The sequence below is a fragment of the Ctenopharyngodon idella genome, chromosome 19 (assembly GCF_019924925.1).
Source record: "Ctenopharyngodon idella isolate HZGC_01 chromosome 19, HZGC01, whole genome shotgun sequence".
Classification (NCBI taxonomy): Eukaryota; Metazoa; Chordata; class Actinopteri; order Cypriniformes; family Xenocyprididae; genus Ctenopharyngodon; species Ctenopharyngodon idella.
Genome location: NC_067238.1, coordinates 29,615,902 through 29,641,563, shown reverse-complemented (window position 1 = coordinate 29,641,563; position 25,662 = coordinate 29,615,902). Strand labels below are relative to the sequence as shown.

At 37.6% G+C, this 25,662-nt stretch overlaps 1 protein-coding gene across 2 annotated transcripts; it reads left to right on the top strand.

Moving 5' to 3' along the window:
- Positions 1–10: 10 nt before the first annotated feature.
- Positions 11–19,522, top strand: plekho1a (pleckstrin homology domain containing, family O member 1a). Of its 2 annotated transcripts, none has more exons than XM_051873372.1 (6): positions 11–2,084; positions 3,173–3,319; positions 10,387–10,527; positions 12,284–12,388; positions 13,168–13,269; positions 15,121–19,522. In XM_051873372.1, exons 1-6 carry the CDS (start codon positions 1,779–1,781, stop codon positions 16,231–16,233), a joined length of 1,914 nt encoding a protein of 637 aa, XP_051729332.1. In that variant the 5' UTR covers positions 11–1,778; the 3' UTR covers positions 16,234–19,522. The 2 variants fall into 2 exon arrangements, with proteins under 2 accessions (XP_051729332.1, XP_051729333.1); XM_051873373.1 differs by having other exon boundaries at positions 11–2,100.
- Positions 19,523–25,662: the final 6,140 nt, after the last annotated feature.

Below are 25,662 nucleotides of genomic sequence, written 5' to 3'. Positions count from 1 at the left end.
CTGAACGACTTAATGGCTTTACTGCATCAAGCGCACAGTTTTCTGTGTGTGGATTAAAAACATTAACAGTTGCTTATGATGAGTCAGTAAAGGGCCTGGTAGATTTCCAGCCTGATTATGTCACGTGTGATGTTTTGTACCAAAATACACATTCATACAGTGGAACAAAAACCAGGTCCAAGATGTGTCCGTTTGTTATTTCCAGATTTGGATGAAAGAAATCTTAAGCTCTCCTGGGCAGATGTAGAACGCTTTGTCAATCCAAGGGAAACATTTCTTGCTTCGTTTTAGAATAATGTTGTAGACGGAAAAGAAGCTTAGAGCAGTGTAATTATAGTGTTAGTGTGTGTGTGGTTTTCTTTAAAGAATATCCTAGGAAATTCCCCTATATACTTGTTACATAATAGACATTTTCTATTTTAAAGTTTATGCATTTAGTTTTATTGCAATTCTAATAATTTTATGTGCAATATTCAGATCCATGCTCTCATTTATTGTGTCTTTTTTAACTTTTGCTCCACACTTTGTTTTAGATTTACTGAAACAAAGCTATTACACAAGTAACAGATTAGTCACACTTTTATTCCAGTGAATATCTCTCAAGTAAGGTTTATTTTTGTATGTTAATTTCTGTATAGACTACAGAAAGATATTGAACATTAACACTCTTATTATCCAGGAAAAAAAAAAAAAAAAAAAAAGAGGACATGTCTCAGTAGTGTTTTCACACTGGGGTAAGTTGTCACAATGGAACCTGCCTTTATTATACACATTTCAGCAAAATTTAAATAGTTAATAATCAATTATGAAGAAAAGCGATGCTAAATGTGATGCACTAATATGTGACAAATTGCCCCAACCTGCAATTTATGAACAATACCCTTACCTGAATATGTACTGGTTTCATTGTGTTAACTTGTTCCCCAAAAACTAAAAATATATTGTCATTTTAGTTTACAGGACAACATTCACAAAAATTATTCTAAAATATGAATGAATCAAAAATTCTAAACATTATTGTTATAGTCTTTATAGGACAACTTTTCTATGTGACAACTAGCCCCACTCTCCTCAGTTGAAAATACAAGTTAATCAGTTCTGGTGTTGGGTAAGTTACTCAAAAAAATAAATTAATTACATTTTCAACAGTGTAATTAGATTATGTACTAATTACTCTCTCTAAAAAGATATTGGATACTTATTACTAATTACTTTCTAAATCTCATATCAACCTGACCAGTTGATCAATACAAGGATAGACTGCAAAAACTGCACTTGTGATTCTTTCAAATAAACAATTTGCAATTGCATAAAATATTCTTGAACTGACCAAAGTATGTAAAGGGAGAAGATTACATTAATAACATTAAATTTTGATGTTAAATCCACTATTGTTTTATATAGAACTGTTCTATACAGTATTTAATGCAGTTACATCAGAAGTAACTGTAATTTAATTACAGAAAAGTTAGGAGTAATCCCTTACGTTACTTTCCCAAGGTAAAAGTAATTAAATTACAATAATTAGATTACTTAGTAATTAATTAGGCTACACCCAACACTGGTTCTGGATGTATCACATTATAAAAAAACATATTCTTGAATTCATTAGGTTACACATAAACAAACACACTGTAATATTGATTATCACTGTAAATAACTATATGCGTTGCTGTACGCTGATTTGCGGCGTGTTCAGGCTGATGAGTGGAAACAGAAATCCACTGAAGCTCAATATGCAGCGTGACATCACTCCGACAGCTGTGCTCGTTCAATAGATGGAGCAGTCGAGCTCTATAAACGGGAAAATCCGTGTCGGTGAGAAGCACAGCAGCTCAGGGACTCACCCAAGCCAATGGAGAGCCTGTGCCCGCGGTTTGCAAATCGTCAATGTAGAGACTGGCAGTCCATCAGTGCTGAGAGCCAACAGCTCGTGCCATATACAACACCTGCACGCGGCAAATTCCCATCAAAAGATAAACAAAAACACCTCAGTTTCTTCTAGAAAGCGGGACAGATCGCGGGATATACGTCGGAAAAGACATTTTGCGAACAGCATGAAGAAAAGCCATTTGGTCAAAAGGGTGAGAATTTCATACAGTGAGTCTCTGATGTGTAAAGGCTAATACAATGAATGATCATAATTTAATAGTTTTGTGTGAATGAATGTAATACAGCTTAAGTATTTGTTCTATTTTTTTTTTTTTTTTTTAATGTGTAAATAAATTTAACAATGACTCCTTTGTTATGAGAGCGTACGTCCGTTACGCATATTCGGCATTATTCTGTAGTCGCGCGTATAATTTTACTCCATTTAACTAAATTTTTAATTGACCACACCCTTAATTGGCAATAAAACATTTTGGGATATATTTTTGTGAAGTATGTGAAGTATGTTTTAACGTTAACTAGTTATTTTGTTACTGTTATTTATGTTATTAGCCTACTAGTAGCTAAGTGATCCAATACTGACTAGCAGCCTTTTACATATCTTTGACAAGTTACTATTAGGCTACTATCCTTCTTATTCTTATTAATTAGACACTATGGACTAAATTATGAACTCAATAGTTACTAGTAGCCTATTTCATCTTTACTAGTACTTATTTATTAGATATTAGCTACCTATTCATATTAAGCTAGTATGCATTCCTATTACTACTAGTACTAGTAACATTTTTCAGTAAATAGTTTTTCTTGTCATATGACTACAAAGGGTTCAGTTAAAGAAATCTACAGCAGTTATTAATTTTAGCTGATATCAGTCTTATCATTTACTACTACATTCTTTAATATCTGTTAACATTAGTCAATGCACTGTGAACTGACATTAACAAAGGTCAATAAATGTGTTAATAAAAGTGTTACTAAACCTTTTATATGCACTAGTATCTAATAAATAGCTACTAACAAAACTACATCTAGTCACTAGTAAACTGTTTGAATACTTAAAATGGATACATACTAGGACTTGCTGGTATCAATACCTGTGAAAATATATTAGTCACTGTTGGACAACTTGCTAATAGTTATAAAATAAGTACTAGTAACAGATATGGAATAAACTTTATGATGGCTTAGCATAGTGCGAAGTAACAGAGATCTATTTGAACTTGAATACTATTATGTAAGACGGTCGACACACTAACCGAGTCACTGTTGACACACTCAGGGTCTTCAGGATGCCAACCAGCCGTCGTCCCAACCAGACAAAGTAGGCTGGATCCGCAGGTTCAGCGGCAAAGGAATATTCAGGGAAATATGGCGAAATCGCTTTGTGATGCTTAAAGGAGATCATCTGTACATCTTTGAAAAAGAGGTGAGTTATGAAGACAATTATAATACATTTTCATAATGATTTCATGCTGTCAACCTCTCAGAAGTATATCATATCAACTACTCATGTATGTAACCCATTCAGATTTTGACATAAACTACAGAGATTATATAGTGAGTTATGAATAGGAGTAATGAATGTTTGCCAAAACCTCCTGTCCTTGATATAAAGGACATACTCTTGCAACATCAAAGTAATCCTTTTGACAAGCTATAATTTTCTAAAGGGTATTATATAAACACTGACAATTGAAACCCAATTGTGGCCCCAAATGAACCTGGTTAGTGGCTACAATCAATATTTCCCTGTGTCATGGATTTTGTGTCAGTACCACTACCAAAGATCCCTGAAGCTTCCTGAAGTTGCTTACAAATATCCAATTTCCGGTTCGATGTAGGAGCAACAATTCTTTATAATTGAATCATTTGCTCACTTGAAGCTCATGTGGAGGCATGGTTGTAATTTTCATGGAAGTGTAGCAGCTTGTTTCTGTCATTGCCCGTAGGCTTTCATCACTTTCACAGAGCCGTCAGATAACAGTATATCATTATGGGAAACTGTACAGGGGTGCTCTGGTTTTCTCATTAAAGCGAAGTAATTGGTTTTAAGAGTTGAGAAAGCAGTTGCACATCCCTCATTCACACATCTGCTGTCTTTTGAATGAGCGACATTGTTATTTACATTAAAAGATTCAAAGCTCAGCTGCACCTCTCTCGCTCCCTGGAGATGTTCAGGACGCTGAATCCAGTGTCACGCCAGCATAATAAGAAACACATATAAACAAATTACATACAACATCTAAATGAAGTGCAGCAGCAATTTGCATCCATGTGCTTTGTTCTGTCAGTGACACAAATAAGAAACAGATATGCTTTTCAAGTTCACCATGAACAGAAATATTAATGGGACTTTAAGATCTTTAGTCTTTATTTATACACAGTCTTTACTGTTGGGTGACAGATTCAAATCAATGTCAGATTTAATTGAAAGTCTTTTTCCATTCTGTCTTTTTGCTAGTTTGTTTTTAGAAATGAACTTGGAAACAATGAATGGATGAAGAACAAAGGTCTATGCTTCAAAAAGACATCGATTTACATGTAGAGACCAAGTACACACACAAATGCATGTGGTGTTGCAGTGAAGTAGAATAAGAGTGGATGTTTCCTATTTATGTGGTGAATTATTCAAACATGAACTTTACAGAGACAGACCACATGGACACAAACTGGGCCTGCTGACGCTGATGCAGTTGGCACCTTGAGTTAAAGGTGCAATATGTAAGATTTGTGCAGTAAAATATCCAAAAACCACTAGGCCAGTGTTTTATATTTTGTTCACTTGAGTACTTACAATATCGAAAAGTGTTTGCAACTATTTGTAAATCGTTAGAAAATCGTGATTTTAACCAAAGCTCCGGGACGTGTGAGGAGTCGCCTGTCAATTGCGTCATACCTGCGTTACTCTCGGTTTCCGGTTTTATTTTGTAGAAACCATGGAAACACCAAAGACGCTTTAATATTTACATGTTTTAATAGGCAAGGGAACAACTGTTTGGTTACATTTATAGACAGAAAACAAATTATTGTTATATAGCTCAACATGTTTAGTCTTATTGTTTAAATCTAATTTTCTTGATTTTTTGCGAGTACCATGCTTTACCATGCCTCAGAGAAAAACACTATTTTGTCAAGTAGCTAACATAGCATAATCAGATGCAGCTTTATTTTTAGTAACAGTAATACAGCATTTTCTCCATCATACAATATGTTTTAAAATTAATTGCATGCCATTTATCAACACAAGCCATCCAGTATTTAATATGATATTCTAAAATCGATCTATTTACTGCAGTGTGCAACAAGGGTCTCACAGCAGCAGAGTAACGTTATAACATCATTTTCAACACACTCAAATGTATCTAATATAATAAACAGAGCTGTGTTACTTCATACTCATGACCGGAAAAGCGGAAGTGGCGCCGGCGACTGTGGCATAATAAAAGTTCCGCTGCTCGCGGCGTGTGTTGCACAATCGCTCCAGCGGCCTCGTTCAGCTCCCACAACACTCGGTCCTGCTCTGCTTCATACTACAATAACGTTAATAATCGCATCCATGAACATGATTTCTTCCTGAGTCCTATCCCGATTGTTTCCACCGGCTGTGATGTGAAGATTCCGCACTTAAACTTGCCGTCATCAAGCTACGCCTTTGTTTTGAATAGGCCTCTAGCGACCTCTAGCGGACAGAAATCCTACATACTGCACCTTTAAGTGTTATGCTTTTGTAAAAAAAAAAAAAAAAAAAAAAAAAAAAATATATATATATATATATATATATACATGTAACTTTAATATTGAAAGTACTAAAGGAACATAAAAATTTAAATATTATATTTTAATGTATTTTAATATATTATTAATTAATTTAATATATTTTATAAATGATTACTTTTATTTTAAAGAGGAATTATTATGCATTTTCAAGGAGGAGTATAGAGTACAGAGACGGCTGTCAGGTCGGACACTTTGTGCTTTCCGTAGTGTGCTGAACCAATGTCATTCATGGCAGACCACGTGATTTTTGCGTTGATTGTAGCAGAATAGGTGATTCAAATTTTCTAACCAGAATGCATTGCTTTTGTCAGGTGGCAGCCAATCTTTGCGGTGCCGCATGAAGTCGAACAAGCCTATTTTCAACTTTTCAAGCCCTAATCAGCTAATCAGATCGCCTTATGCAAATACCTTAGTGCAGGCGCTGGCCAATTGCATTTCATACAACACCGGAAAGTAATTTGATTTGCTGTTCTCTCTATGATGGTCACGTCAGCACCAAGCTTCAGACACGCACTCCGTCATGTGTCGACACCCTGTTTGAATGCAGCGTAATGTTGCTGTTTGAGCATTATAAAGGTCTCCAAAGTCCCTCCAGCGGGAGTTATTCTCTATTTCAGTGTCACTGTTTCTGAACTCGCTGAAACGCCTTCATTGTAGTCTTGAGTTTTCTTCTGGAATGAACACGTCACAATATTCCTCATTTAAATAATTCCCGCCAAATGAATATGCAAAATAAAGGGGCGGGGCATGGTTGAGTTAGTAGTGTGGTGAAACTCGTGGTTATGGTAAGGGGCGGGGCATTTCCCAAACACGCTCGAAGTAGATGACCAATCACAACACACTGGTCCAGCTGACCAATCAGAGCACACTGCGCTTTTCAGAAGGAGGGGCTTCATAGAGACAGGAACTAAACAGAGTGTTACTGACAGACTGGAAAGAGAGGTGCTGCAACAATGTCAAATATGTGGAAACATAAGGTGTTTTTTCATTTTCCACTGTCAACACTGCTTGAATTCCCAAAATATTTCGGTTTGGCATACATGACATCATATTTTCACAAGATTCCCCAGTTATTCAGAGAAATTAAAGTCGTCAAAGGAGCCGCAAATCACATTAACATTCTGTATACCCATCTTCTAGCCCTGTGAATCATCCGACGAGTTAGACAAGCAAGGTTATTTTTATAGTATCAGAATACAATGTCAGCAGGTTGCATCAGTCTGAGTATGTGCGCTACAGGTCTGTCCGCTGGTGATCGCATGCCTTCAGGCTCTGTGTATAGTTTGCTGTGGCTGTCTTAGTACTGATAGCATTATGCACCGCTGCACTTGACTTTGCTTCAGTGCTCAAGGTAGCCCTGTTCTTGCCAGAATTATGTCACTTGACATAACTTTTCAATTGATCTCACTCATGTAGTGAGACACACTTCATGCAACTCTAGTTGTAAAAGCTACGATCCTTTCTGATTCCCAAGTGAATTATTTGAAGTTTATACATGTAGACAGCTGAGCATCTATAACTGGGTTCAAAGTGCTTCTTTTCAAGCTCTCTCTCTATACATCTAGTGTAAATAATTGATGCTCCAGTCTAGTATTCACGGTATTCAGGCTGATCAGTCACGGTTGAGAGTGCATCGTGTGTGCAAATGGATCATATGTAAACGTGTACGGAGGATTTACTCATAAACAGTGTGGATTCACCGATATGTCTGTAAATGTGCCAGTGTCTGTTTGAATTATGATATTTAACTTTGCATAACATTCATCCAATTGTCAGGGCAAAAGGCTGTTAGGTTTACTTGTGTTTATTTTAATTATGTCTATTTTAGGAAAATTGGTTGACCTCAAAATAATGCAGTCAACCAGATTACAGAACACACCAAACACGTGATTCGAGGGGATTCTGCAAATCTATTTTCCGCCTTTAATTCCAGCCAGTTCGTAGAAGTACAACTGGGCAAGTAATTGCAGTCTTCACTTCATCTTTACTACACTGTACAGTCCTTACATCTTGAGACTGAGTTTACGGTTGTATGGCTCCAAGCAAAGTGAAGCATCCGGATCCAGCTTTATAAAACTACCAATTCACAATGCCTTGAAAACCAGCTCTTCTAAAATCCTTGGGTCGTTTCAAAAGTGAATGTAATATTCATAGGTGTACTCTTTACGAAGGCTGCGTTTTAGTCCTTACATCTTGTTGTGGATGGAGTTACCTCCAGCAGAATGAAGATGGTGGGTTAGTGGGTTATTTTTGGAGGTGGTTAATCCAGAGATCAGGATGGCCCCCTGCCGGGAACGTGCTGTGCCAACAGTGGGGGAGTGAAATATTGATGTGGTGAAGAGAGGCCAGGCTCTTTTCCTCCAGGGGTCTTTTGCCCCATATTAGCATCACTAGTACGCTCTTTCTCAGAGTGTGCGCTCACTCATATTTAAATGTGTGACCCCAGGAGGCCATCTGGAGGCATACGGTTACACACATTACCTTTAGCCATATGTGGCATACGGGGGATTTTACCTAAATGCTGCTCTTTATCGTAAAACTGGTTGCTTTGTGAACTGTCTTAGCTTGACCCAATTTTAAGCGGAATATTGTAGAGTCATATTAACTAGAGATGTTATGAACAGGCTGGTTTGCTTGTGCTTGCTGTTTGGTCTGTGATCATGGATCACTTTGATCTTTGTACTTTAATCTCAAGCTCACTGACATCAGATTCCTTTGTTGCGTATTTCCATTGCTATGGTGAATGCATGGTAACCATGCAGAACTCTGACCTAAAATGTCTACGTTTCTCTTTTTTGGTCTATGTGACATCACATGCATGCTAATATGTTTTTGTGTTCATCTCAGCAGAAACCCTTGTGACCCTCATTGTGGCTCTGTGGGATTTAAAGTCCCACTGTGGGTTTTTTTCCCCCTCAGGTTCAGTGAAATTTACCTCTTTTTCACCTCAGTCAGTTATAATGATGACTGACTTGCCTTAAAATGAGGCATTTTCACAGATGGGTCACTGGCTGAATGATTAGAGGAGGGGCTGAACTAACTGAAAACCGTTTGGAACATCTGTCTTGATATCTGATGGAAAAGAACACAGATCTTTTCCTTTTGTACATTTGGCATGAGTCAAGAATATGTTCTGAACCAGGCTTGGTTATATATGTGTGGGGTTTGAGCTGTTCTTGAGGTTTCATTGTAAAATGTGAAGCATAATCAAAAATAATGTACTTAAGCCTAAGGTAATGTACCTTAAGCCTATATTAAGCCTATAAAGTCACATTTGCAATGGCAATTTTTAGGTACAATACAACACTGTGAGATATACACTAGCTAGCATTCAAAACTTGTAAGTATAAAGTCACATTATAAAATGGTAAACCACAATTACATGACATAAATTAGCAGTTGTCAGATATAGTTGCAAGCAGCAATTAACAGGGTTCAAGCGTTTTATGGCCTTTAAGCACATCCGTAAAAAGATTTTTTGTTTTATTTAGCAAGTCTGTAACCATCTCGATCATACATGGAAAAGATGATTTACAGCCAATACATACAATTTACCATAGGAAATATGTTTTTTAAAGCTTTTTAACAGTTATCGAGGTTGAGCTAAAAACCTAGGACTAGTTCGCCAAAGTTGGTTTTTGAAATAGTCTCCAATATTTAACGAACGATTCGATGGACAGAGGCGGTCCTAGAGGCAAAGTTGCTCAGAATAAGGAGTTCTACCATGTGGTATGAAAAATAGCTCGATACACGATCGTTTGTGCACGTGAAAAATGCGAAGGTGCCCCTCGGTGGCTGATTTCTTTAAAATTTCTCACAGGCCTCTAGGGCCGTGAGTCAAACAGGCCCAGCGACTTTTGTTCCGATCGGCCTCCTTTAACGTTGTCTGATAGCTGCTCAAACTTCATTGGCCAATGGCAGTCACGTTTTCCGAGATACATCAATGTACTTATAAACAATCATGGCACCTTGGAAAAAGACACTGTATGCCAATTTTCAAGTCGATCGGACTAACGGTGAAGTAGTTATAGCCATTTTCATGCTGTTATAGCGCCATCAAGTGGCCAGTCACTGCGTCCTTTTTTCACCACACAATGAGTTCTTACATAGGTGTGCTAAGTTTAGTGAAAATAGCCATTTTCGTAAAAGTGGCCCCGGCCACTTCGAACATTTTGGCGGCCATTAGGGACCGTGAATCGAAATTTCAACTTTTTTTTGGTGATAATTATTGACAATGAGACTTCTGAGAATCTTGTTGCACTGGTTTGGTTCTGATCGAGCCAAAAACCTAGGACTAGTTCACAAAAGTAGGTTTTTCAAACAATCCAAAATACCCAAAATAAAGTCACAAGTACCTTTTAATGTTATACTTGAGGTGTAACCAGCTTCCATAGAGTAGTAAGTTACTGCAGAATTGATTTATAGCTGTATTTGTTCTTTGTGTTCTTCATATGTCCTTAATACAGATTTTTTTTGCAAAATAAATGTTGGTGCTTTGTTTAGTGTTCTGTCAGCATGGACTGATCTCACAGCAGTGTTCTGTTGAACATTAATTATTGCTGTCCTTCGAGCTAAAATCAATATGTCCCACCATGAATCACTGTTGTCGGCACAGTTGGCCTGGGAAAGCGCTGCTGATAATTTCAATTAATGTTAGCAATTGTTTATAGCTTCAGGCTTGTGTCTGTGTGCTGATGCTGCTGCTCTTGTGTTCAGATGAAGAATAATGGGAAGACTCATGAAGTGTTTGACCTGGCACAGTACGAGCGCTCGGAGGAACTGCGAAAGGCCAAGAGCCACAGCAAGAAGAACCACAGTAAATTTACCCTGCTCCGCTGCCAACACCCTGGAAACAAGGTAAGGACTAAACATTATGACATTATGTATTAAAAAAAAATAGGGTTCAATTCATATTGTGCCTGTTTTACTACAATGAGGTTTGATTGTCACATGAGGACGTGATGCCACAAGATGTGACCCTAAAAAGGACAGAATGCTGAAGAATACCTGGTTTTTCTCATTCTCATCTCGTCTTCTTGCAGCAGATCTTTGTTTGTGTGTGTAACGGAGGAATTTGTGGCACTGTTTTGACTCTTTTGCACATTTTACAAGCTCTTCACAAGTTCTCAGCTGGTAAAAATACCATCATATGTACACACATACAACGAGCACATTTAGCCTAGCACATAGCATTGTTTTGGATGTTCGGTAAGTTCTGTTGTGAAGTATATGTCATAAAAGCCTTTTTTTGTTTTGTATCTTTAGGTTCGGTGTTAAAAATGACAGTATGAGCGCTAAGTGAATCAGGACTAAATGTATCATTTTTTTGGGCCTGGACTCAAAGAACCAAGAGAGCTGAACCACAAGCGTGAACACACCCATTGGGCTTTATCATACACCCGGCGTAATGTGACAAGAGGCGCGACACAAGTGTTTTTTGCCAGTTTCAGCCCGACGCAGTTATCATTTTCACATCCAGCGCCCACGTTGTTTAATAGCAAATGCACTCACGCCCATCTGTTCGCCCATGGGCGTGCTGGTCTGAAAACGAGGTGTGTTCAGGCGCATTGTTGGCGTGTTGCTATTTTGAGGCAAATGAAAACGACTACGTCATTGACACTCTTCTTATTACACACACAGGGACACGCAGCAGCACACAAACACGCCAAATATTAAATAGAAGGATTACAATGTAAAAGATTATTATTGTGTACATAAAGATAAAAATGCCTACATGTCATAATGGATAGTCAGTGCATGTATCAGAATGACCTATTTGCAGTAATGACGAATGAAATTGGCTAATTATTTGATCGTGGCAATACACACATGTATTTGAACTGACTCGTCAGTCTGAGGGCGTCTATATTTCGCCATGTAAATCAATCCGCCATGGTGCAAGCACAACTGGCTTTTAAAGGGAATGGGAGATGACACTCTGATTGGTTTATTGCACGTTACGCCCAAAACACACCCATGACTCATTAAGAGACTAGGTACAACCCTTTTGGACCATGCACCTGGCGTGACGACCATTTTTTCCGACGTTAAACTAGCAAAAGTGGATTCGGACACACCCTAAGTGCACCTGCACCAGGAGCTTCAGACCATGTGCTTAGAATCTCATTAAAATAGGGCCCTTAATCTTTGTTTCTTACTTTATTCCACAATAATCAGAATCTGTGTCAGTCAACATCAGAGTACTTTTTGAAAATTTAAAGAGGTCGTACCATGTACAATGTGACAAACTGTGATTTTACAAGAAATTGATTCTGTAAGAAATTGTAGTCTGCCTCGACCCAGATTCCACTCCAAAGTCCCCAAAATGGCTTAATTATCATAGAGGAGAAGAAAGTCAACAGTTATATTGTTTATGTGCCATTTGGGTTGATCACATCCTGAGCAAATGATCATCAATTTCAGAATGGGAATGGGTAATAAACACTGCAATAAACTTCTTCATCAAGATCCTTAACATCCTCGTCATTTTCTTCTTCAAATTCCTTGATAAAAATATTAAGAGTTTGTTTTAAATGTTTTTCAGAGACCATTAAAATGCATGTTTTAAAAACTGTAATAGTTGATATTTTAATAATTGTTTTTTCTCCATTAGAGCCCCAATCTTGTGTTTCTGGCCGTGAGTCCAGAGGAGAAGGAATCTTGGATCAATGTTTTAAATACAGCGATTATCAGAGCTAAGAATCGCGTGCTGGATGAGGTGAGCACAGACATTTCATATACTCTTTATTCATTCCTTGTTTTTAATGCTCATCTTTTAGCTTTCCAGTCCCACACTCATTCCTGTCATTAGTCAGTCTCTTTCTGTATATATTTCTTTCTCTTTCATATTCTAGTGCTGTTTGAGCTTGAAAAATCTCTGCAATATTACAAGCACAAAGTCACTCCAGCGGGAGTTATTCTCTATATTAGTGTCACTGTTTCTGAACTCCCTGAAATGCCTCCATTGTAGTCTTGAGTTTTCTTCCGTCACATTATTCGTCATTTAAATAATTCCTGCCCAAGGCATATGCAAAATAAAGGGGCGGGGCCTGGTTGAGTTAGTAGAGTGTTGAAACTCGCGGATATGACATTTCCCAAACACATCTAAAGCAGTTGACCAGTCACAACACACTGGTCCAGTTGACCAATCAGAGCATAGTGTGCTTTTCAGAAGGAGGGGCTTCATAGAGACAGGAACTAAACAGAGCATTACTGACAGACTGGGAAGTAGACAGTCTTGTTTCCACTTGCAATATCACTGCATTTCATATACCAGGAACCCACTTGTGTGAATTTAACATCATCAGCATATGGCACCTTCTATTTATAAATCTGCAAATTCATTTTCACACTAACAACTGCTGGATTAAACTGAGATGAATGTGAGACTAATTAACACTTTATGTTGTATAGGCCTTTTGTGTTGTGTAAATTAGAAACCATATAAGGTTCCTGCTGAAATTGACTGTGTTAATACAGAGTTTTTTTTCTCTGCAGGTCACGATTGAGGAGGAGAGTCTTCTGGCTCATCCTACACGCGATCGGGCCAAGATCCCACTTGGGCGGCGTTTGCCTACGCGGGGTCATCTCATGGCTGTGGTGGGTGGCATTCTTGTTTTGACTTTGATTCCGTAGACTGTTGTTGTTTGTCTGTTCATACTGTTGTGCGCCAGTGGAAATGTACTGACTTCATGGCACTAGGTGGTTGTTCGGTGCAATAGTGATGAAACTTATATGCAGCTATTTATAACATGACAGCATAACAGAGAGGTAGTGCTGTCCAGAAATCTTTTCTGTATAAAAGGTGCACTCTTATTTTTTCCTCAATTAAAAAGTTTTACACATAAAGAATGGTGTAAGATGGGGTAAGATGTCCACATCACCTTTCATTTTTCCCTTGAACATAGATGTTACTTAATCTCATCTAAACAAAATTATTGGTTATGCTCTTAGTAATTTTCACTTTTTATTTGAACATCAACAATTGTGAGAATTATTTAATCTGAACAGTTTTAGGTTAATAATAATTATCTTTGAATTTATTTCATTTTGAGTTTGGGTTAGTAGATTTATCTGTCATTTTGCAAGTTAAAGGGTTTGGGATCCGTAAGATAGATAGATATATATATATATATATATATATTTTTTTTTTTTTTTTTTTTTAATTCAGCAAGGATGCATTAAACTGATCAAAACTTACAGTAAAAAGTGTTAAATTGTTACAAAGAATTAATAAATGCTGTTTCTTTCTATTCAAAGAATCCTTAAAAAAATATCACTGTTTCCACAAAATTAGCACTAAGCAATTATTAAGAACTGTTTTCAATGTTCATAATAAGAAGAAATGTTTCTTGAGCAGGAAATCAGCATATTAGGATGATTTCTGAAGGATCATGTAACACTGAAGACTGGAGTAATGATGCTGAAAATTCAGCTTTGATATCACAGGAATAAATTGCATTTTAAATGTCTTGACTTGACATTTGATTTCAACAGTGCTTTGATCTGCCTGCATTGACACTATTCTTTAAGAGCTGCTGTGCAGCCAAACAATGTACCAGTTATCAATGTAAAGCTGCTTTGACACAATCTACATTGTAAAAAGCGCTATATAAATAAAGGTGACTTGACTTGACTTGACTATTAAAACAGAAAAAATATTTTTTAAGTTATTAAAAGTCATACCCACCCAAAACTTTACAAGGGTAGTGTATATTTACATAAACTTGGTTCAGTATTTTAAATAAATAATTAAAATGATATCAGAGGCAGTTTACATATTCAGATCACATGACCACCTGAATACTGCTCACTTAATATTGGTGCATTTCTTTGAAGGTGTTCGTAACCAAAAACTAATTCATGACGCTGCATTCTAGGGCTGGGACAATATGTAGATGCATCACGATTCGTGGACCGATTCTGATATTTTCCAAATGCATCGCAAATCAATTCTGAGCTTAGTTTTTAACAGCAGATGGTGCTCTAGGCTAGTTTTTAAACGCATGCTCAAATGCTCGCGAAGAAGAGCGCTTGTGTGTTCGGCTGAGTCTGCGAATGTATTTGCACCTTAGAATGCTTTTATGACGCGAGATTAATGTAAACAGCCCACTGCAGATACCCTTGTAATTCGCTTCAACCTTTTCGAACTTTATGAATGATTATTTTATAGAAGGTTCAATGGTGTGTGTAAGGAATTGGAAGGAAGCAGAGTACGGCCGTTTCTAAAGCACGCAGTGCCATCTGCTGTTAAAAAATAAACTCAGAATTGATTGGAGAGAGAATCGCGATACATACGGAAATGATTAGAATCGATCCAGAATCATTTCTCGATTCGCGATGCATTGATATATTGTCCCAGCCATACTGCATTCATGCTGCTAGGTGTCAAGATACTGGCGTATCCACCAGGAAAAACATAAAATGGTATTAAATGTCTTCTTCTTGTAGGCCTCTGCCTCCTCTGATGGAATGCTGATGCTGGACTTGGTGAATGAGGAAGATGCTGGTATGCTCGGTGACGATCAGGATGAGTGGTTGAAGGACCATCGGGTCAGCCTGGATAAACTGGCTCCTGGCCGTCGGCGAGCTGGCACCGATGCGTCCAGACCGCCGTCCTCCATTACAGAGGCCAAGGTGAAAACCAGCAGCTTACCACGCAGGACAGAGTTCTCCTGGAGCCATGAAAACCAGCCTCAGACACCTCAAAGTGAGAAGAAGTTAGCTCAGGGCCGTAACCGATGTGCTTCCATGGATGACGCTCTGTCCCAAAGAGAGCGAAAACCAACTAGAAGGAATGGGCACCAGGCGACGCTGGCCCAGAGTCCCACGGGCCACCTGCAGGATCTGATCACCCAGCGGCTGCAGAGGACTCAAGAGCTACTCACTGAGATTCAAGAACATGAACCCCATCGGGGCAGGATGGGATCTTACCCCTACCTGAGAGGCATTGACTCCCCCCGTCTCCGGCATCTCAAGGGCTCTGACTCGCCACACTCCAAGGGCTCAAGCTCGCATAGTTCGCCTCACAGCAAAGGCACAGACTCGCCCTCAGTGAGGGCGAAAGATTCGCCTGGTTCCAAAGGGAAAGAATCGCCACATGTGAAATCAAAAGACTCGCCCCGTTTCAAGTTGTCCAAATCCCCTCATTCCAAAAACTCACTTCGCTCAAAGAGCTTCGATTCACCTGATTCAAAAGAATCAAGTTCACCTCAAATGAAATGCATTGATCTGACCCACATCAAAGGTTCAGACTCGCCTCTGTCCACTGGCTCAAATTCGCCCCATATGAAGTCGACAGACGGTGCTTTTTCTCGAATCTCTTACTCGCCCCATTTCAAAAGCATGAAGGGTACTGATTCTCCTCTCAGTGAGGCTTTGGACTGGGACAGCAGGAGGGCGGCAGCTGAACGGCTCTTACAAGAGGCCATTTCCTCCTGGCGAGAAGCTAGAGAGGTTTTGGCTGAGGTAAAGGAGCTGCAAGCCAGACAGCAGCAGGCAGAGCACAGTAAAACTAGAACACCCACAACACCCTCAAAGAACCGCAAACAGAAAAGCACCTGACCAAATCTTTAGTCAGTCATAATGTTTGAATGCAAGGAATGAGAACAATAATGTGGAACTTTCTATTTTGCCCACAGCAAACCAGTGTTCTGTTTTATCTCAGTCTATTGTTTATATATTAACTGTTGTTCCTCTGACACCTCAACCCTTTGTCTTTGCACTTTGAACTACTGTATTTTTACTTGTGACTTCACTTTCAAGGCTGTAGTACTTCTGTTGGCATTGGTAATGTGTGATGTTACTCATGATTAAAGTGGTTTATGATTCACTTTTTGCAAAAACAGCTCAGGTGAAAAAAAAAAATGTTGGGATTTGTGTGGAAAAGAGTGTTTCAGGTAAAAGTTAGCAGTGGGAACATTAACGGTTTTTGGCAAGTCTATCCTGCTCCCCAATATCAGGTGGGTTAATCATAATTTGCATTTCAAAAGATATTTGTAGAATACCCCCCACCCCCTCCTAAAATTACTAAAGATGCACACATTGTAAAATAAAATGCTTTTTTCTTGCTATACCTTAGTTTTTATTTGACACACTTTGAGTATCTAATAACTAACTAGTGCAGAGTTGTTGATAGTAGTGGATAACGATACAGTTCACAAACTGTCGATTCGATAATGTTCTTGATTCGATTCCGATTCATTTTGCTTACATATTCTTAGATATAGAAATAAATAATATAAGTAAAATGAACAGGGCAGTATTTCAGACCGAGTTAAAAGTCACTTCGTCTTTTTGAACTATTTATTGAGAGAACTGACTCACAAGAGTCATTCGTTTTCGATTCGGGAATCGGGCTACATTGGTATGTTTCTGATTCCCAAAAGAGCTCACTAGAGTCATTTGTTCGTGAATCGGTCCGGTCGCGTTGTAAGTTCGCGATCGCGTGCAGTCCGCGAGAAGGATAACTCGTAGAAATATGTTTCCCGCCATTATTTAGCGGTATTCTACGAAGTCACAACTCAGGTAAAATATTACGTATTTTTGAATATTAGTCTTTCAAACCATTGAACTGCTTTTTTTTTGTTTTGTTGTTTTTTTGTAGTACGAACACAAAGAATTTGGGTGATTCAAACATCAGTAGTGTTATAACGCCACTTTGTCCAGTCTAATTAGCATTAACCAGAACTCAATGTTTTGATTTAACAATAATAATATGACAGAATTAGATTAAGTATACAAAATTAGTCAAAAGACTCAGAATAACAATGTAGCCTGCTAAATTTGGGTTTGTCCTCTAGTGCACTGTTATTGATAAATATGTAATTAGCCTAAATTCAGTGCTACTTTAATGATTTGATTAATTGAGCAGACATAGCTATTAAACAACTGCACAAGGTATACACACCATTTGAATCCCACGCAGTTTTGTCTTTTTGAACTATTTATTGAGAAAATTGACTCATAAGAGTCATTGGTTTTTTATTCGGGAATCGGAGCCAGCTCATAAGAGTCATTTGTTCGCGAATCGTCCCGTTCGCGTTGTATGTTCGCAATCGCGAAGGAGGAGTACTCAATAGAAATATTTGTTTCCCGCCATTATTTAACGGCCTTCTACGAACTCGCAACTGAGGTAAAATATTATGTATTTCTGAATAGTATTCTTTCAAACCACTGAACTGCATTTTTTGTGGTACGAACACAAAGAATTGGATTGATTCAAAACAGTACTGTTGGAACGCCGTTTGTCCAGTCAAATTAGTATTAACCGAAACTAAATGTTCCCTGTGTTTTGATTTAACAATAATAATATGACATAATTAAATTATGAATTATACAAAATTAGTCAAAAGACAGCACAATAACACTATTTTTCGTTTTACAATCACACAAATGTATCCACATGCCTCAGAAACAAGCTCTGTTGCTCGGAGAATCTAGCTAGTTACTGCTCTTACACTTGAATTGCATCACTCTGAGATTCATTTTTCATAAAGCAGGTTGACCCTCTCATTTTAGAGGCCTGGTGTTGTTTTGAATAATTACAGTACTGAATTTAATGAAAGAATACCTATGAATGGGATACATTGTGATTTGAAGAAGCTGCTTATTAACATCTTTTGACTGTCTGGAGGAATAGTAATTATGAGGTCATAATTACAGGCCTGATCATCAGTTACTGATATGAGCTGAAATCAGGTGGGCGTGTGACCAGAGTCAACAAATGCCCCTGTACTCTGTTTTGTGCCTTAAAAGAACTGCATCTACGTTTATTATTGCAGCAGACATGGCTCCACATGATTACAGTTTTTATTAGGAAACACAAGTACCCATTAGATTATGACTGTTCTGAAAGCCCAGAGTTTTAGCCATATTAGATGACAAAATGAGCATAAATCATAGACCACTAAATTAATTATGACTGTAATCTAGGCCACAGCTATCCAAAGCAGGCTTGAGTTCAGCATGCCAGGCTTAACATTCAAAGCTTATTCACGTTGCTAAACGTACGGCTAATTAAATTTGGTTTAAGGCCAAGTGAGGTCTAGCAGAAATCGTAGCGTACGTACAGCTTTTAACCTCACTGCACTACCACCCGCCCATCTCACATATTCTTTAACATTCCATAACAGGATTACCGTAACAGTGGCAGATGATTATTCTGATCAAGTGACAAAACTAAAATAACTTTTTTATTTTAATATAATTTAAATGTAATATGCAAAGCTGAATTTTCAGCAGCCTTTGTGTCACATGATCCTTCAGAAATCATTCTAATAATGTGGTGATTATTATAATTATATTAAATACAGCAAATGCATGCAGCACATACTTTACAGTAGGGTAGCACATCTGTTCAGTGATGCATCTAATGCATTCAGATGCATTCAGCCTAAGTAACAGCCTGTATACACTATACATGTTAGTATTCATAGTGTACTCATGTGAAACATCGCTGACACACTTTAGGGTATGACACAAAACTGAGTCATTCTGTTGGCCCAGTTCCAATCCATGATGAATCCAGTTCTTTGTGTGGAGCTTCAAAATCTTATCATCAGGATCTGTGGCATGGCGAATGCAAAAATGTTATTATACAGGGAAACTAATGTTTAAAATAACTCCCAGGTCTGCTCGTTGCAAATATTTCTGACATGTAGTATTCTTAACTTCATGTTGCAATATTTTTCTTCTGTTTTCATGCACTATATGAATTGTATCATATAAAGCAATGCCTCACAACAATTAACTGGCAAATCTAATCAAGAAGAACTACTTAAGAAACACATTTTCTAAATGCGTGTGCTGAACTGGTTCTGCTGCATGACTAGAATAAATGATTTATATCCCACTCCTCTCTGTTTCTCACTTCTCACCATCCCTAATAAGCTCTGGGGTCTGTGAGGATCAGCACTACATTTCCTCACAAAAAATAGCATCCGACATGACATGTAGGATAGGACGGGTATACATTTGAAGGACCGCTTTGCTTTCACATTTATTTTTTATTGGATTAATGCTGAAATGAAGCGTCCTGAAGGGTTATTCTGTATGCAGGGCTTGAACTCGAGCGGATGATCAGCAACACCTGATTCACACTGAGGCAACCGATTCATCTGGGCCAATGAGAGCGTAGGGCTGTTGCTTTGTGACTCATTAGCCTTGCAGCATCTGGTTTTGCTGTGCTTCTACTGATTCAAATAGATTAATAGAGACATCCCAGAGACGTCATTCTTGGGTTTGAAGCCTGAAGCTAAATGGTATAGCCTTGCTCTTCCTAAAATTGTATTTCTGCATTTGAGAAAGGCTTAGAAAGAATGGCTGTTAAATGTGACCTATATTCACAAATTAGACACAACACATCACGGTGGGGGACTCGTATGGTGTGTATACCTTGTGCAGTTGCTTAATAGGCATTATGTTTTCTCAATTAATCAAATCATTAAAGTGCCACTGATGAATTTAGGTTAATTTACATATTTAGGTAGAGGACAAAACCCAAATTTAGCAAACTACATGGTCATTCTTAAAATAATGTTTTATCAGTGGCAGTGCTGGATATTCACTAGCGCTAATTAAACGTCTGTTTCTGTCACTGATTTTGGCCCTCCGAAACCGAAAATAGCTGTTTCAGAATGTTTCGGTGCATCCCTAGTATCCCTGGTATATATTTTGCAACGTGGAAGCAAGTTATTTTCTGTGAATGTGAGAGACTTCTGGTTCATTAGCTGCTACAGATAAATAACAGAGCAGTAATTGGAAAAACTGTTTGCGCTCCAACCAGTGTGTTTTTGATCACGACAATGCATTAAAATAAAATAACATTATAGGAAATACTAGTTTGCAATATCAAGCAGCATAATGCACTGGTTTGTATAGCTAAAATAACTAATGACACCGGAAGCCTTGCACATTCAAGTTACAAATGGCCGCGCCACTTTTGCGTTAAAAATTTACGAAGCCCCGTACATGACCTGCAAGAAAACAGTTCCTTGATTTACTGAATCGTGCGCACGATTTACTATTTCGTTCCCTCGATTTACAAATCATGCGCATAATTCACTAATTTGTTCTCTCGATTTGCTAAATCATGCGCAGTTTACTAATTCGTTCCCTTGATTTATAAATCATGCGCACGATTTACTATTTCGTTCCCTCGATTTGCTAAATCACGCACACGATTGACTAATTCGTTCCCTCGATTTATAAATCATGCGCACAATTCACTAATTTGTTCTCTCGATTTGCTAAATCATGTGCAGTTTACTAATTCGTTCACTTGATTTATAAATCACGCACATGATTTACTAATTCGTTCCCTCGATTTATAATTCATGCGCACGATTTACTAATCTGTTCCCTCGATTTGCTAAATCACGCACACGATTTACTAATTCGTTCCCTCGATTTATAAATCATGCGCACGATTTACTAATCTGTTCCCTCGATTTGCTAAATCACGCACACGATTTACTAATTCGTTCCCTCGATTTATAAATCATGTGCACAATTCACTAATTTGTTCTCTCGATTTGCTAAATCATGCGCACAGTTTACTAATTCGTTCCCTCGATTTATAAATCATGCGCACAATTCACTAATTTTTCTCTCGATTTGCTAAATCATGCGCAGTTTACTATTTCGTTCCCTCAATTTATAAATCATGAGCATGATTTAGCCTACTATTTTTTTTACTGCATGTCATGTGCGGGGCTCCATTAAAATTAGATGGATACTTCGATACTATAGCTAGCCAAGCTACAAGCATTAATTTGACATAGTTAAACTATAATCTTTAAAGTCACCTAAGGGGCAGTATGTTTTATAAGCAACAAAATTGTATTATAGTTGTATTTTTGATAGCAAAAAACAAGGTTACACTTTATTTTGACTGTCCACTTTAGATATTTTAATGCCAACTAACTCATTAATTTGCAACTACATTTCAACTATTAGAGTATTAGCAGACTGTTAGGTTAGGGAAATAAGATGACATACTTGCAAAGTTACTTATAGTCAGTTGAATGTTTGGGAGCATCAAAATAAAGTGTTAACAGATATTAAACAGACAATCTACTAATACTCTAGATAACAAAGTTACTGGTAGTAGACTATCGAAATAAAGTGTTGCCAAAAAAACAATATAGGTACATTTATAATAAATACAACAAAACACCTCAGCTATTTCAATACAATTGCGTTTGCTCGCAAAACTTTTGTGTTCTTTGTGAGCAAACAAAGTTTCTCAAGGGAACGCAAACATTTTGCGAGCAAACACAAAGATTCACAGGGGAATGCAAAACATGGGCGAGAATAAAAAAGCATTGAAAAATATTTTTTCCTCCCATCTCATATTTTTTTTCCTTCATACATGTCCCTTTAGGACCTCCGTACCTCGACTGACATGAGTCTAAAGCATTGTACAGGGAAGTGAATTGTGAATTTTTTTTTATCTGTTAATTTACATGAACTGTCAGAATGAACCGATTCACTATAATAAATAGGACTTTCCGACATTAAAATTACACAACATTACAGTGAGGACCGTTGAGGATGAACCGAGTCACTAAAATGAATTTTAATTTGTTACACGTTGGTGAAGATGGTAGAGGTGTTTTCTTCTCAAAATCCTTTGTTGATAACAATACTGAAGAAAAGATCTGTTGCTACTTCCTTTTCATCTCAACTTTAAAAACAGTGACAGAGTTTGGTCATCTTACATTACAACTTATTTTATATATAACTGAAATATCACACTACTAAAAGCATTGCAATCTTCAGTTAATTACTCCCCAACACTGCTGCTCACAAAGTGATTTAAAAACTATGACTAATGTCACATGAATACATTCTCAAGCACAGGCATGCACCAGTAACCCCTAACAGATTTTCAGTCTGCTAAAAATATACATCTCGGACACCGGTTTTATTTCCAGTTCCAAATTGCATCTCTGTTTCCACCTTTCAACAATAACATTGCTTCCTCCTTTTGAGAGAGGATTTTCCCCAGTGCGAGCATTGTGCGGATGCTAGCAACAGAGCTAAAAATACATGCAGTTTTACTAATACCACATGATAAAACACAAACACTCTATATAGCGCTCTGGGAGAGCAAAGGCCCAAACCTAATGTGTCATTTCTTTCAGACCAGCGCACATTGCACATGGCCACTTATAAAAATAACATGACAACAGAGAGCTTTTAGAGAGATGCTGGGCTTTGCATATTTAAAGGATGAGCCACGCCACATGTAAACACTCGGACAATCAACTCTGAAGGGTTAATGCAAAAGTTACTCTTTTCAGGATACTGGTCTCTTTATACCTTAACATAAAGGCAAACTAGAAACTGAAATATTAAATTGCATGTTAAACAAACAATTTAATCTTATTTTGCATTAATGAACTGTACTTTTGTGCTGTACATCCTCTTTAATAATTCACATCCTCTTAAACACTTCTCTCAACCTTTACTAGATAAAAAGTAAAGGAGATTTAGCAATAATAATTGCAGGTTGTGCTTCTTATCACTTGAACCCTGGGTTCAAAACAGCTGGTGCTGTGTGCCCTCTTATGTTTAATTCATGAAGCGCACTGTACTGAAGATTATAGCTTTGTAAAGACCCTAAATTAGTGATCATATGTTAATGAATATGCTTCCTGATAGTTCAGTGTCTCCATATCCGCTCAGTTTCTCTCTCTATGACATCCACTGAAGTGGTGGCAGTTTGGTAAATCAATGAAAATGACTTTAGCCCCATGATTTTGATGAAATAATGATCGATTGATTGGTCTACAGATGACCTATGGGGTTTGATGACAGGGTAACACAGCTGTTTACGGTTACGGTGAAGTATTTCATGACCAAATCAATTTAAGTAATATTTAGGTATATAAGCATGCTTATCAAAAAGACTTCCCAGTTACCTTGCTTAACATCTAGTCTGAAAAATCAGATCAAAACCTGTTTTACTAATCAAATTCTGCCTAACATTACACATAGTTTTCACTAAAAATATGCCATAAAAGTAATTCTCAAAGTACAGATCACCCACAAATTTCTGTATATAAAATGTCGATATACAAAAATATACTAAAAACTATTCAGTGGTTTAATAATTGTATTTTTGTTGGCAAAATGTGAGTGCATCACTATCAATCTTGAACAGGTAAATTTACACTAAATACAGCAAAACACCTCATCTGATATAACCGAGTCGAAAGCATTGTACATGGACTTGAATCTGTTCATTCACAAGAACCCTCAGAATGAACCGATTCACTATAATAAATCGGATTTCCAGCGTAAAAGAGATGACCTTTTACCGTGAACCGATTCACTAGAATGAATCGGGCTTTTCAACCCTACAAATGTGAGAAAAAGAAAGGACAGTTTAGGTGAGCGAGTTTTATTATTCTGTCAGCTTTAAAGGGTTAGTTCACCCAAAAATGAAATTTATGTCATTTATTACTCACCCTCATGTCGTTCCACACCCATAAAACCTTCATTCATCTTTGGAACACAAATTAAGATATTTTTGATAAAATCCGATGGCTCAGGGAGGCCTCCATTGCTAGCAATATCATTTTCTTTTTCAATGCCCAGAAAGCTACTAAAAACATATTTAAAACAGTTACTGTGAGTACAGTGGTTCAACTTTAATATTATAAAGCGATGAGAATACTTTTGGTGCGTCAAAAAAACAAAATAGCGACTTTATTCAACAATATCTAGTGATGGGCGATTTCAAAACACTGCTTTGTGAAGCTTCGAAGCTTTACGAATCTTTTGTTTCGAATCAGTGGTGTGGAGCACTATCAAACTGCCAAAGTCACGTGAACTATTGAAATTTCGAAACACTTATGACGTAACGAAGCCTCGATTACTGAAATCACGTGATTTTGGCACGATTCAAAACAAAAGATTCGTAAAGCTTCGAAGCTTCATAAAGCAGTGTTTTGAAATCGCCCATCACTAGATATTGTTGAATAAAGTCGCTATTTTGTTTTGTTTTTTTGGCGCACAAAAAGTTTTTATCAAAAATATCATAATTTGTGTTCTGAAGATGAATGAAGGTCTTACGGGTGTGGAACGACATGAGGGTGAGTAGTTAATGACAGAAATTTCATTTTTGGGTGAACTAACACTTTAAATGCATGTTATAGATCTTATTGTGAACGATTCATCCTTGTATGTTCATACAAACAAGCAAACAAAACTTTTGACTTAACTGGGTCTAAACTGAAAACTTTTCTCTGTTGACGTATGCAAAAACTAATTTTACAAATCAAAGTCTGCCTCAGATTACAGCGGTTTTCTATAAATGTAGGCTACTTCTCAAAGTACAGATTAGAGGATTCAAATTTCTGTTGGTTGAGTGTGTAGGCCTAATGTATTTGCACGCCACTCGTCTTTTCATTCACTCACCTCGGGCCTCCTAGGGATTTTGTGGGTTTATTATTTATCTGAATCTGATGTAAGGCATATATAAAGCATTGGTAATATAAAGGTTCCCCCTCAGAGCAATGAAGATGTTGTGTCATAACAAAAGCTAAATGGCTACTCATCATAACTGCTCACCCAATCTTGGTTATTCACTGCATTGACTCCATATAAGGCTTACAGAGGCTCGAGTTTTCTGATTGGACGGCTGCAGCTCATCAGCTGCTGTGGGGGTTGAGGCAGACTGTACATGGATGAGCTTTAGGCCGTGTGTGTGTGTGTGTGTGTGTGTGTGTGTGTGTGTGTGTGTGTGTGTGTGTATGTGTGTGTGTGTGTGTGTGTAGTTTCATCTAAGCTGTAATGTACATGAGCACAGCTGAAGCATTCTGTTGAAATACTCTTTTCGTGTGGTCTATAAATACACTACATCACAAACAGACTCTACAGTCATGAAACAAATGTGGGTTGCTCTTGAAATTGAAAGAAAAAAACAAAAACACAAAGATTTTAAGTGACCTTTCCTTAGCTTTATCTATAGTCTTGAACTAT

What these genes read in the sequence shown, in the direction of transcription:
- plekho1a (XM_051873372.1), top strand. Translation starts at nt 1,779, where the DNA reads ATGGAGCAGTCGAGCTCTATAAACGGGAAAATCCGTGTCGGTGAGAAG. An exon ending in AAAGCCATTTGGTCAAAAGG is followed by an intron (nt 2,085 to 3,172) that starts GTGAGAATTTCA and finishes TGACACACTCAG; the next exon opens with GGTCTTCAGGATGCCAACCA. An exon ending in TGTACATCTTTGAAAAAGAG is followed by an intron (nt 3,320 to 10,386) that starts GTGAGTTATGAA and finishes TCTTGTGTTCAG; the next exon opens with ATGAAGAATAATGGGAAGAC.